This window comes from Engystomops pustulosus, chromosome 5, assembly GCF_040894005.1.
Source record: "Engystomops pustulosus chromosome 5, aEngPut4.maternal, whole genome shotgun sequence".
Taxonomy (NCBI): Eukaryota; Metazoa; Chordata; class Amphibia; order Anura; family Leptodactylidae; genus Engystomops; species Engystomops pustulosus.
In genome coordinates, this window is record NC_092415.1 from 64,558,784 (window position 1) to 64,571,729 (window position 12,946).

Here is a 12,946-nt window from a genome sequence, read left to right on the forward strand (position 1 = left end):
ATTCTCCACTTCAAGGTTCAGCATAATTTGTTTTGCATGATCTCGGTTAGCTGTGCTGTCTGATTATATCCATGTCATCCCACAGTACTGTAAAAGCAATCCTACCTGGACTGGCCAGTTTGACTCCTGGACTTTTTAGCTATCCATGGGTTTAGCTGGAATCCAATTGTTCAAAGGTATTTAATTACATTATTTCCAATCTAGTAATTACATGCATTTATTAGGAAGATATTAAACAAATGTTTAACAGCTTCTAATAGATTTCTCAATTATTAATTAAATACCTGTTGTTTCCTCCTCTTCTGATTCTTCATCTTCCTCTTCCTCTTCATTATCAGTTCCTCCTCCACTTTTGTCATCTCTTTTCTCCCATTCATCTCCTGAATCCTGACCTTTCTGTTGTCCATACATCTCCAACTGCTTTTCCTCCTTCTCTGACAACATTTCAGACTCTGTAGTTAAGTTCATCATGGTTATATCGGGTAAACTTCCCTCTGGGTGAACCAATCTGTGTGTTAAAAATGTATGTTAGTTTGCCATTTTTCATGCATCCTGAGAGATTTAATCTTGGCCAAACAAAAAGTGACAAAAAAAACAACGTATACAGATTTCTGTGTTGGCAGTCCTATAAGGGAATAAAACAAAGAATGGTATGGCTCATTGATGGATGGTTTTAAATTTCAAAGTGGTACTCAGAGTAGTAGTAACACTTAAACTTGATATTTTCCCCATGGGAGAAATAGTCAGAGTTTAAGAGACAGAAGCATGAAATGACAGCGTGGTATTGGCGCATTTCATGGCTTCACAGCACTTACTCATTTTGGTGAATTGGAATTTTTTTCTTGATGCTGCTCAAGAGCAATTAAAACAGAAAGAGAAAACGAATATGAGAATTGGAAAGGTAAAGGGTTGCTTCCTTATAATGGTAATGCATGCAGCAAGCCAAGATTGAGTGACGCATTCTATTAGAATAGTTATAATTAGAACATGCATATTGAATCATATACTAAACAGATTAAAGAGCTTGCATACTGTTACATGCAGGAATATGACTGTGCAACACATCCTATACACGTGTCCTTATTTCTCCACATGGCATTCTAAGTTATACATGTTCATAAGCAAATACATTTTTAAACTGTATGCACCGTCTAGTATTGTTTATATACCTCATTGTATCTACTTCATGCACAATGACAAAACATAAATCCTTTTGTATTTTTCCCTTTTCTCTGATATCTGAATTTTAAAGTCAACTGATCTGATAAGCTCCGCATAGCAAACAGATTCATCCTCGTTCAACTGAATTGATATCACAGAGATTTTAAGAATGCACATGTAATAGTTGATTTAAAAAATATGTTTTATATAGAGTTTCTGCTTTCATCATTTGATGCTTTGAAAATATATTTTCTTGGGTGACAATTAAAATAAAACATGAAAAAGCAAAATGGGAGTTATCAAAACCGAAAAGAACAATATGTGCATCATGAGTTGGTAAAGAGTTTATAAATAAACCTTTTTTTATCTCTTGTTTAAAGTGTCATAAATCTTTTCTCATATTTATGTGTTGTGGCATTTTATCTTTTATCAGTGTTTAACTCTTTGTAGCTAAGAATCTTAAGTTTAAACAGTTCCGTTATAATTGATCTTCCTTGAGAATCCACTCCTGGTTTAGCCAAATACATATAGAAAATGGACAAAGTTACTCTTGCTTACCATTTGTTAAGATCATATAATGGGGGTCATTTACTAAGGGCCCGAATCGCGTTTTTTCCGTCGTGTTACCCGAATATTACCATTTTTCGACGATTTTGCCTGAATTGCCCCGGGTTTTTGGTGCACGCGATCGGATTGTGGCGCATTGGCACCGGCATGCACATGACGGAAATTGGGGGCGTGGCCGTCAGCAAACCCGCGCAGATTCGGAAAAAAAGAGTGTCACTCGACACACGCTTACCTGCACCCAGCAATGGAGCGTGAACTCCAGTGAACTCCGACGGACTTCAGCGCAGCGACACCTGGTGGACATCGGGCGCACTACCTTAGTGAATTGCCGGAAGACCCGAATCCTCCACAGAGAAGGCGCCGCTGGATCGCGACAGGACAGAATCTGCCCCAATGTGTTTTAGTTTTTACATGTATACATTTTAATGTAATGTCTGCACAAACTGGTCCCTAAACCCGGGACCAGAACTTTCAGTTTGGGTCTGCTCATCACTAGAAATAGGAATATAACCTGCTATGAATTTTCAACAGCCTCCATATGAATCCGTGAAAAACACTGTCATGTTCATGGGTCCATTAAAATGTATATGTCAGACAATTTTTTGTACCTTCCGCTCAAAAAAAAAACCAATAGCACATGGAAGAAAATAGCATTTTTTGTGGCTGTAGCCAAAATATAATGTTATCTCAAAGGAAGAATACATTTACATAGGCTTCACATGTATTGTAAGTCACACCATTGCAAGTGGTGTCCATTGCTCATTTTGGAAGAGGAAAAAATAGATCTAAAACTTATGCTAAGCAGAAGCCCTTCTGTTTACCTTTTGTTCCCACTGACTTGCATATAAGTATCCTATCTGTCACTCATCTGTTGTTAACAACAGCAAGAAGAGCAATGTGTTAATTTTGCTTTTATAAATAACAGAATTAAGCCAATAGAAACAACTGAGGGTGGGTTGAACTGCGCCTTTAAAAGTTGAAACTGAATTGACTTAGACTTCAAAATTTATTGTAAAAATTGTAGTTGGTTCCCAGCTAACAGTGACATGGTCACACAAAATTATTTCACTTTATTAATATATTTCATCATGTAAGTCAATCATGAAATAGATTTTCAACAACATGCACTTTTGCTTTTTTTTTCCTTTGTAGCAGTTGTCCACTGCAGCTGGCTTTAAAGTACCTACCTATTTATTATTAGGTAAACACGACCATTAACTTTGGCATGGCTACGAGTTGGAGATGGAGGCATAAGAAAGCATGCAATGGAAATATGAGTTGAGAGAGAGAAGGAAAGCTGTTAAATAAGATGAAATAGAACTGGACAAGATGCATGGTACAATGGTAGTTAGAAAAATTAGAGATGAAATAACACTCGGGGCTGACTATGTACATGAAAGCAAAACATAAAAAAAATTCTAAAGAGATTGATGGCTCCATATGTTAGTCTCACAAGTAGGCGTCAACACAAAATATAATAAGTGCATCACTTAGCATCAATGATAATGTAAATTAGCTAAACCATATAATATAATTCTCATCAGTCATTTGACAATTAGTCTTGTACTGCTATTGTTAGGAAACAGCAGTGAGAAAATTATCTTCAGACAGGATGTTAAGAGAACTGTTCACTTTCAGTTATTGTATATAAGGATCCACAGATCCCACATAACAAAATACCAAACGTTTTGGCAAATGAGTGAGGGCCCCTATTGCGCATCAGATCTCTAAAGGGATTGGCTAAGGACCCCTTCTACGGAATCCTACTAGACGATAAGAACATCAACATGGTATTCATGATCTGTTTGCATCAAACACTTCATACTATGAATTAAACAAGATATTCTCTAAAGAGGTATAAAATATTGATAAAACACAACACAGTTTACATTTCATGTGTTTCGGGTATTTTGTATTTTCAGAAACAATGACATTTGATTAATATAAAACAAGTGTGGGGGAATAAAGAAGTGGTGCACACTTTTCCCCCCTCCTGGCCGCTTTTTTCCAGGTGATGTCAGTTGTCTTATCAGATCAGGTCAGGTCACTGCGGCAGCCAATCAAAGGCCTCTGCATAGCGCTTAGAGAAAACAGCGTTTTACTGCCAGTTGAATACTGTTTTTGCTGAGGTTCGTGACTGCCGTGGTAGTGGATTGGTGGCAAATGTAACAGAGCTGCTCACTTCAGCTGGGGAGAGTAAACTGAGGACTGGCCAGATCTGGAAATGGAGGAATGGGGAAAGGTGAGCACCCATTTTTAATTCCACTTCTCTTTTGCCCAACAGGATAAAAGAGTAAAACTATTTAGTGCAAAGTTAAACAGTAAAGAGTTTAGTCAAGAAAATGTTACAGTATGTATCTGTATGTACAGTACATTATTACCAACCTGTAAATTGTGTTGTCCTGTTTGCTGGTTACAGCCTTTAGGTCAGTGAGCTGCAGAAAATGGTCATGAAAGTAATGAAGGTGTAATATACACACCAACAAAAAAGAAGTTGGGATAAATATACGCGTGAACAGGTCAGTCAGAGTAAAGGTTTCTAAACCAAGATCTGCTAGCCTGAAAAAAAAGCAAGGTGTCAGGTTAGCTCCAAAAAATGATGACCTAAATTGGCAATAAACATCACATTTCTGCAAGACAATGACAGGGTAAAACATCAGTTAATGGGGTTTCCCCACGAAAGAAAGTTCTCAAATTTTAATCTCCAAGTCATGTTTACACAATAAAGATAATTTTGACCCTCTTACTTTACAGTTTTACTCAGTTTTATTGCTGTTTTAGGTACTACTGCTCAGTGATCTCTAAGCAGACACTTCATGATTCCTCTGTGCAATGAGATGCTGTGTGGTGACAATGTGCTTAGATTATCAGGATACAGGTTTAGCTACACTTTTATTTAACTTATGAAGATTCTATTGTTATCTGACACATAGAAAATAAGATATGAGATTGACATAAGACACAATAACACAATGAGCTCTGCTGCCTTATCTAAACAATAAAGCAGAGTCAGCACTGCTATGTCACTCCCTCCCCTGGGATCCGGAGCTCATCTTGTTTGTAGAGAAGCTGCTCCTGTGTCCTCACCATGCTGCTAGAAGCACAGCTGAACCAGGAAGTGTCTGTGTTTGTACTGTGCTGTCTTCCTATTACCACTCTCTCCTGCAATGCAAGATATGCAATAGGAAATTGTCTGATCAAAGATTTACGGTAGGATTGTAAAATTCTTCTGCAAACACCAGGGCTGATAGAGAAGGGATGGAAAATGTATCTGTGAAATGTTGTATTTTTGTTAATAACATTCAATTAGAGAATGTGTTATTTTGTTAACTTTAGTATATTTAAGAATCTTGTCTACGTGGGAATACCCCTTTAATTGCCCATTAAGAATTGATTGTTATTGGTGTTTAATGGTCAGCATAAACACTATCCACTGACACATGAAATTTACACATGCCATGCAAAATATTAGACCACATATGACTTTGGTTGAATTCTCGACATTAGACTTATCCTTTTAATTTAATGAATCAGTGGAAAAAAATCTGAAAGCCCAAGAACACCATGTATTTTCTTAGTCTTTGTAAATTTGGAACTCACTTACAAAGACAAAGTAACAATACTACTATTTATTTAATCTGTTCTACTGCATTATAAGAACAAGAATAACAGAGGGAATGAAAGTTCAACATGGTAACCAACAGAGATCCAGACAATAAAATTCCACAAATGTAATATTCGGGACTAATCCTAATGTCAAATTGATAAGCATCTAACATCCAGAACCCCCAAAGATTAACGGTTCCTAGCTGCTGACAAACAGAGAAAGGGAATGTAAGCAGACAGCTCCACTCTCTGTATAGTGGCTGAAATGTGTCACTGCAAACTAAATTGCTAGGATTTTTGGGGGATTTTGCCCATCTGGCCAATAAACCGGGAACAGTGTGCTTTCTCTTCCATTCTCTGTTTATTTTCTGTGGGTGTTAGTGGATTTGGTCCCTCACTAATCTGGCATTAAGAACCTATTCTATGGACATGTAATTAATCATTTTAGCCAGGAAATCCTCCTTAAAATGTGTAATACAAAGCAAATGTAGCTGACCACATATCAGCTTGGTTTTGCCTCTCAATTGAAACAAATTTGTGACTGTGATATAGTTACATACATTTTTTTTACTTAAAGGGGTTTTCCCACCAAACATGTTAGGACCTAACCTGCTAACCGGTGAAGGTCTCAGTAAAAAGCAAAAACTAAGGGTCAGAAGGGGTCCAAGGTATTTCTGTCAGACGGCCGCGCATGTCTGTTTTGCTCCATTCATCTCTATGGAGCTGGCGGAGATTGGCAAGCGCCCGTTCTCGTGATCTGTTGGGGTCTCATCACTGAGACCCCCACCGCTCAGCAAGTTAGGCCCTATCCTATTTATAGTATTTATAATTTTGGGTTTTTAGTGGACTTAATTAGTGATGTACTAACATTAGGTTATGGAATAGAGTAGCAGTAAGGTATACAATCAATGATCAACAGGATGTCAATACCTAGGACCTCATTTATCATAATGAACATATTAGGTGTCTCAGCAATTGCTGTGGCCTCTTCATGTTTTAAATATGCCCAGTACTGCAGCATCATTATAGTACTGGGGCACATTTACTAAAAACTGTGCAAACTGCACTTTTTTGGTGGTCTCTTAACATTGGGCGTGCGACACACTTCTGTCAGACTTTGCATGTTAAATTTGGCGCACAATCATACTTTGCATCGGAACTCCCATTTCAGTGACAAAATTTGTGTCGCTTGAAGAATGGTACAGATGCAACACAAAAGGGTCATGTGCGAAACATATGTGGCGCAAGCACTTCTTAAATACAGTACATGTGTAAGCCGTTTGCACTGAAAAGAATTTGCAAAGTCTGACAGAAAACTGGCACAAGGACCTGAATAAATGTGCCCCACTGTGTTTGGGTTGGAAGACTAGCCTGCTCTTCACTGCAGTTTTCCCAAAGTATACATACATATTATATATTAGATTTAAAAAACAAACTCAGTACCAAAACATGGCAAAAATTCTTGTTCTTTCTGCTAGAATGTCTCAACAAACTGTAGAAAACTTCAATACTATCAATTCCCTTGACATACATATAATATGAAACTGTTTAAGGCATTTTACTGAAGTACTGCACTCACCCACTTCTGTCAACTGCTATTAACAGTTTAATGAAAGTAAAAGTTAAACAAGGGTCAAGTGAATGAGCACAGCAACTGCTGTTTTAAACATTGGAACCTCCCGACGCATCCTCTTTCCCCCACTATGTTGTCAGTATTTTCAATAAACCGCAATAGGGGACAACAGAAGTGGGTAAGTGTTCTTACTATAGAACAGTGAACAACCCTTCGGAAATTCTTCTGTCCCACACCAGTTTTCTCACTGCTTCAGCAGAAGTTTAAACACCACCCTGAGCAAATGCCACTCCACCTCTCTTTCGTACTCTATAACATAGTGATAGTAAAAAGTACAAACGTACTTATCTTTATCCAATCCGGTCATGTTCATCCAGAGAGGTGGGAAAGATTTAAATTGGTAAGTATAAATTAAGATAAGCACCAACATGGTGTAAACTACCACAGACATCCAGAAATATTTTAAAATCCGCCGCCACCATTCATAATGTACCTAAAAATGTTAAAGAAAATAAATGAAGTAGATTTTAATAGATGTCTTAGTGAGGATTTTCTTAAATTTTTCGTATGGTGCCCTGCACACGAGCACGCTCAGCTGGTGGAATCTGATCTGTGTGCAGGTCAGATCCCATGGACCGAGGAAAATGCTGTGGACTCCTTGCATCAAAGTGGACTCCCGTCCATTGTGCTCTGCACTGTCCATGGAATAGATATGACTTGCATGCAGTTCTGTTTCCACAGGCCAAGCAAGTTTGTGTACAGGGCAACTAAGGCTGTGTGGCTCACACAGAGAGAGATACTGTGCAGCAATACAGGAATACTCTATGGCAGTGATGGCGAACCTATGGCACGGGTGCCAGAGGTGGCACTCTGAACCCCTTCTGTTTACACCCAGGCTGAACGATTGAATGTTGTGGAAGAACAATGAGCAATAAGTTACTGTTTAAGTTCTCATGTTGGCATTTCGTGGTATATAAGTAGGATTTGGTTGTAGTTTGGGCACCCGGTCTCTAAAAGGTTCGCCATCACTGCTCTGTGGCTTTCTAGTAATGAACCCCATGGCCTCTATTCACTGCTGTAAGGATGCACAGAAATATTCTCTCCTAGAAGTATTGCTAAGAATTGCAAAAATCCATAATAAAAACATAAATATGTTTTAAAAAGGCATATAAATACTCTTTCTAGCATTGGGAATCTGTTCCTTTTGGAATAGATATACTGGTTTGGCTGTAATCCAGCCTCATGTTATTAGGCTTATTTAAAGTCATACTTGATGTTAAGAGGGGGCTGTCTTACAAGGTAGCTAAAAAGGCAATGTGTTCCTTATCTCATCCTGAAAAACATATCTGCATATTTCCCAGAATCCCCCAGTGGAGAATCAACGACTATAAGTTTCCACCTGCCTGCAAGGAAGCCTTAATTGGCAAATCCCCCATAAGAAAAACTTTCTGACACTATTGAGCCCCGATAATTCGCATAGATCAGCATGCATCTGGTACATTTGGGATTGATTTCTAAAGAATGGGAGCAGGTTTGTGTAACATGTATAATACCTGATACAAAGCCACACAGAACAGGAACAGCATCATGTAGATGATTTTGTACATGACTATTTTCCCCTCAAAGCTGACAAAGAAGAACATTCCTCCACAGACGTAGATCCAATATTTCACAAACATTGCCATCACCATGTTCCCTAGCACCTTCATAATATCATTTTCATCTTCTTCTTCATCTTCTGGTTTTTGTACATCTTCTTCTAGAAAATCCAAATTATAATAAATAAATATACAACAACATCTTAAAAATCACAAAAATAAGCCATTAAGTTATTAATTCTCAAATTATTGGCACTTTAAAGGTGGTAGGTTTATGGGTATCCTGCATAACCCAATGATCATAGCAAATCATATATAAACTTTGTTAAAAGTCTTCTGGGGATTCCTCTTACTGATTATATAATATACTTTAATGCCTTAAAGGACATCCACCACGAGGATGAAGAATTGTAAACTGAGTACACTGACATTCTGGTGTGTGCCCCCTCTGGCAGTATCTGCTCTTCTTTTAGCTTCTTATGCCCTGGTTTATACAAAAAAGGCATTATTTAAATGAGCCTGAGGGGTTCCAGGCTCCATAAATGTTAATGCAGCCTGGAGCCCCTCAGGCTCATTTGCATCATTTTTAAAGCCTTTTTTTGTTACAAACCAGGGAATAAGAAGCTTAAAGAAGAGCAGATCCTGCTAGAGGGGGCACACACAAGTATGTCAGTGTGCCTGGTTTACAATTATGTAATGATAATCTCAGTGTCAGCAAAAGTATATAAGTCAGACGGATTATTATAACACAGGCAGCTTGTCATGATGTAAATAACTGTATACCACTCTGTAGGTATATATATACAATAAACCCAAACCATAGTACATTAGAGGTGTTAACCCCTTCCCACCATGGCCCTTTTTCGATTTTGCATTTTCATTTTCACTCTCCACAATCAAAAATCTATAACTTTTTTATTTTTCCATGTAAAGAGCAGTATGAGGGCTTGATGTTATTTAATATTCCATGCCGTGTAAAAAAATTCAAATGTATCTTCCATCGAAGCAATATCACCACTCGACACACATTAAACCACAGAGCAATCCTGGAACCGGAGACCGCGGTGGATGACCATACGGTGGTGCTCAATTAATAAACACAGTAGTCCTTAAGCAAAGCATAGAAAATAGTAACGGCACTCACCCACTTGATAGAAAAGTGTAGAGTCCTTTATTCAAGCGAAAAAACACATACAGGGAGGAGCAAGCCTTGGCAACGGGGCCGTTTCGTGCTCAGTAGTACTTTATTAGGCTTTTTAAAAAAATGTTTTTACTATTTTTCAGACCCCCTAGGTTGTCTGATTGATGCTACCATACACTGCCATACTACAGTCAGTGCCAGTGTATTGTAACAATTGGCCAGAAAAAACAATTGTAACAATTGGCCAGAAAAAATACAGCCTCGGGTCTTCCAAACACAAAAGGTGGAGATAGACCGTCGCTCCCCATCATCACATCACGCCCATGTGCCACCGCCAATTTACCAGCACCGTTTACGGGTGTTACCAACGGGCATTTGCTGAAATATGCAGCAAATGCTCACCTTGCATGGAGAGGGCTCAGCCAATATGCAGCCAGATATTGGTCCCCATTGACACCTATGGCGCCTGGCCATGGTGTAGTGAGCACACGCTTCTCTCCACACCGTGACCGCACACAGAGAAATGTAGAACACGTCCTATATTTTGCCAAGTTACAGCACCAGACGGTCGCTTCTCTATGGAGAGAGGAGGGGTGAGCATATGTTCGTCTGAATGTACCCTTAGTCTGTTATATATAATTCAGCTGGAGCACCCTGATAGAGCGACAGGTTCATTTATGCCTGTGGCTCTTTTTATAATGTTTTTATCATTGTATTACTTTAACAGTAGAATAGAGGAGTCATCTTAGGTCATTATTAAGCTGCAGTAGGTAGGTATAGTAGCAATAGTGAAGGTGGCCGTCTGCTCCATTAGTCTGACGGAGCGACAAGGGGTTCGACGGAGTTAAGTGGGATCCCATTGGACCTCTCGTTTTCGTGATCTGTGGGGGTCTCAGCACTGAGACCTTCACTGATCAGCAAGTTAGGCCCTATTCTGTGGAAAGGGCCAAACTTTTCTTCATGGGAAAACCCCTTTAAGGACCCCTATCTCAAGTCTTTCCCAGGGTGCCACTATGTTTAAAACTGTCCCTGATGTAATGGGAAGCTGGAAAAAAAATCCAAGTGCAATGTAATTGTAGAAAAAATGCATTTGCACCATTTTCTTCTTCAAATGACAACTCTGGTGTAATCTTTGGGTTGGTATTATCACAGGGATACCAAAGTTTTATTACGTTTTAATAGATTTAAAAAAATAAAAACTGTTTTAATAGATTCTGAATATTCTGCCCTATTCTGAGGTTTACACTTTTTCATACTTCAGTATACGAAGCTATGTAAGGAATAATTTTTTTTCTGTGAAGAGCTGATTTTTTTATTGCTACCATTTTGGAGACTGCGATTTTTTGTTCAATTTTTATTCTACATTTTATGTGTTCTACAAAAGCAATTACGATATTTCAGCGCTAATTTTTGTAATGTGTTTAATGCCGGGAATAACCGTTTCTATATTTTCCAATAGATCTGACTTTTGGGATGCAGCAATACCTATTTTAATATTTTTAATCTTTTTTATTATTTATTTACTACTTTTTAGGTTCCCAATGTAGTGCAATAAAACTTTTATTACAGCCGGCCTGTCTGCTGTATAATAAAGCAGACACCTGCCCTGGATGGAAAGGGCTCAGTCTGTGAATCTACTTTGTATAGCCTTAACCTCTTGAGGACATACATGTACTATGGGCAGTTCCCTAGAGGATAAACATGACTTACCGTAGATAATAATACTTTCTAAATTACTTAATGAATTGATCTGTACTTGATAAGAGCAATGCATTCCTTACCTTTATCTTGGCTTCCAACTTTAATTTCTGACAATGTTGCTTCTTGTGCCTTTAAAATTTTTTGCTCTGTAAGGTGTTGTCTCAGCAAAAGCCAAAATGTAACATTGAAAAGGATCTATGTCCAGTAAATAGAAAAGAGAAATGTTTAATATCTGCCTTTTTTTTATTGTAGATTGTAGAACATCTCTATGCCAAAATGCCAATTGTTGTGGGTATAAGTCAGATGTATGAGGATCAATGAAGATCAAGGGAACATACAATGATGATGACTATATTGCATATAATTGCAACACATCTTATGCAATATGTTGCTGTGGAGCTCTAGCTTGAGAATGAAAATATTTAATTGCAGCAGAGATATGACAACTTTGATTTGAAAAGTGCATCTCAAGTTACTCATAATAATTGTGCAAACAGTTCACCTTTGATGCAAGTTCTTCTGGATTCTTCCGCTCAAGAAGACCTGAAATATCTTTAAGTTCTGTAGGCAAATATATGCTCCAAATGTATTGTAATGTCACCAGTAAATTGCCATAGATGACCATAAAGGGTGAACTAAGCATGGCATATTTCCTTCTATCACGTATCATCCAGAGAGCACAAGACCAGATTAACAATACAAAGGTTAACCAGCTGTGGTATGTGATACTCCAAGCCTAGTGAGGAATGAAAAAAGGGGAAAAAAGAAATACATACATCAGGAAACTGGAGAAAGGTGGTAGCACACTGAAACGTCACTGGTTTTGAAATAAACTCTAATTTAATCTTGTTGGATTTGGAGAACTGCTTCATTTTTTGAATTTTAAAACAGGAAACTGAATATAGGCACAGTTTCAGCCAAGCATCTTTTCTATGCCAACCAGTGTAAGTAAGTGTTTGTAAGTCATATTTGTATGGATACATTTACATGACAAGAATTGTGGCAGTGACCTGGCTGCACCAATTGTGGCTAGATCATGGCCAAAATAGAAGTCTTTGGCTCCTGGTCCTGGTCATGGTAGTCATCTGACTATGGAGCAAGGAAGGGTGAATAGCACTCACCCCTCTCTTTCCTCCTTTAAACCCTGTGCTCTCCCTGGTCTTGTCCGGCCATATGAATGAACCTTAATTCATACATAAACTGTTGAACAATTCATGCCTAAAGATGAACATACATAAAAGGAGAGAATCTGCTGCCTAGAAGAACTTACCTAACTCCTTTAAAATGAGCATGACTACTTGGCCAAGCTGAGCAGGAATTTTAAACATGGAGTCACCTTTTAACCAAGGGAAACTGTCCCCACATTTTACCCCCACTAGCACCCTCATGTAGGGTATGAAATGTCCTGTTTGTCTGAATTCCCTGTTTGATATGGCGCTCGGCACTCAGCAATTTCTGTCAGCTCCATAGATATTAATGGTGCACAACGGTCATGCGCGGCCGTCTGCTCCAATCATCTGATGGAGCAACCAGACCCCCACTGATCAGAAAGTTGGGCACTATCCCGTGGATAGGGCCTAGCTTTTCTTAGTGGAAAAA

General features: G+C 38.4%; 1 protein-coding gene across 9 annotated transcripts in view; it reads right to left on the minus strand.

Annotated features, from left to right (window-relative positions):
- PIEZO2 (piezo type mechanosensitive ion channel component 2) overlaps positions 1–12,946 on the minus strand; it is a 241,310-nt gene that overhangs the window by 69,721 nt on the left and 158,643 nt on the right. For 4 of the 9 annotated variants that reach the window (XM_072152252.1, XM_072152254.1, XM_072152247.1 and 1 more), the window contains 7 exons: positions 11,850–12,083; positions 11,428–11,542; positions 8,461–8,666; positions 7,252–7,400; positions 4,114–4,287; positions 2,916–2,957; positions 285–508 (listed from right to left, as the gene is read on the minus strand). In XM_072152252.1, coding sequence (XP_072008353.1) covers positions 285–508; positions 2,916–2,957; positions 4,114–4,287; positions 7,252–7,400; positions 8,461–8,666; positions 11,428–11,542; positions 11,850–12,083 — 1,144 coding nt within the window. Of the gene's footprint in view, positions 1–284; positions 509–815; positions 849–2,915; positions 2,958–4,113; positions 4,288–7,251; positions 7,401–8,460; positions 8,667–11,427; positions 11,543–11,849; positions 12,084–12,946 lie in introns of all 9 variants that reach the window. The other 5 variants (XM_072152257.1, XM_072152253.1, XM_072152251.1 and 2 more) reach the window with 3 other exon arrangements.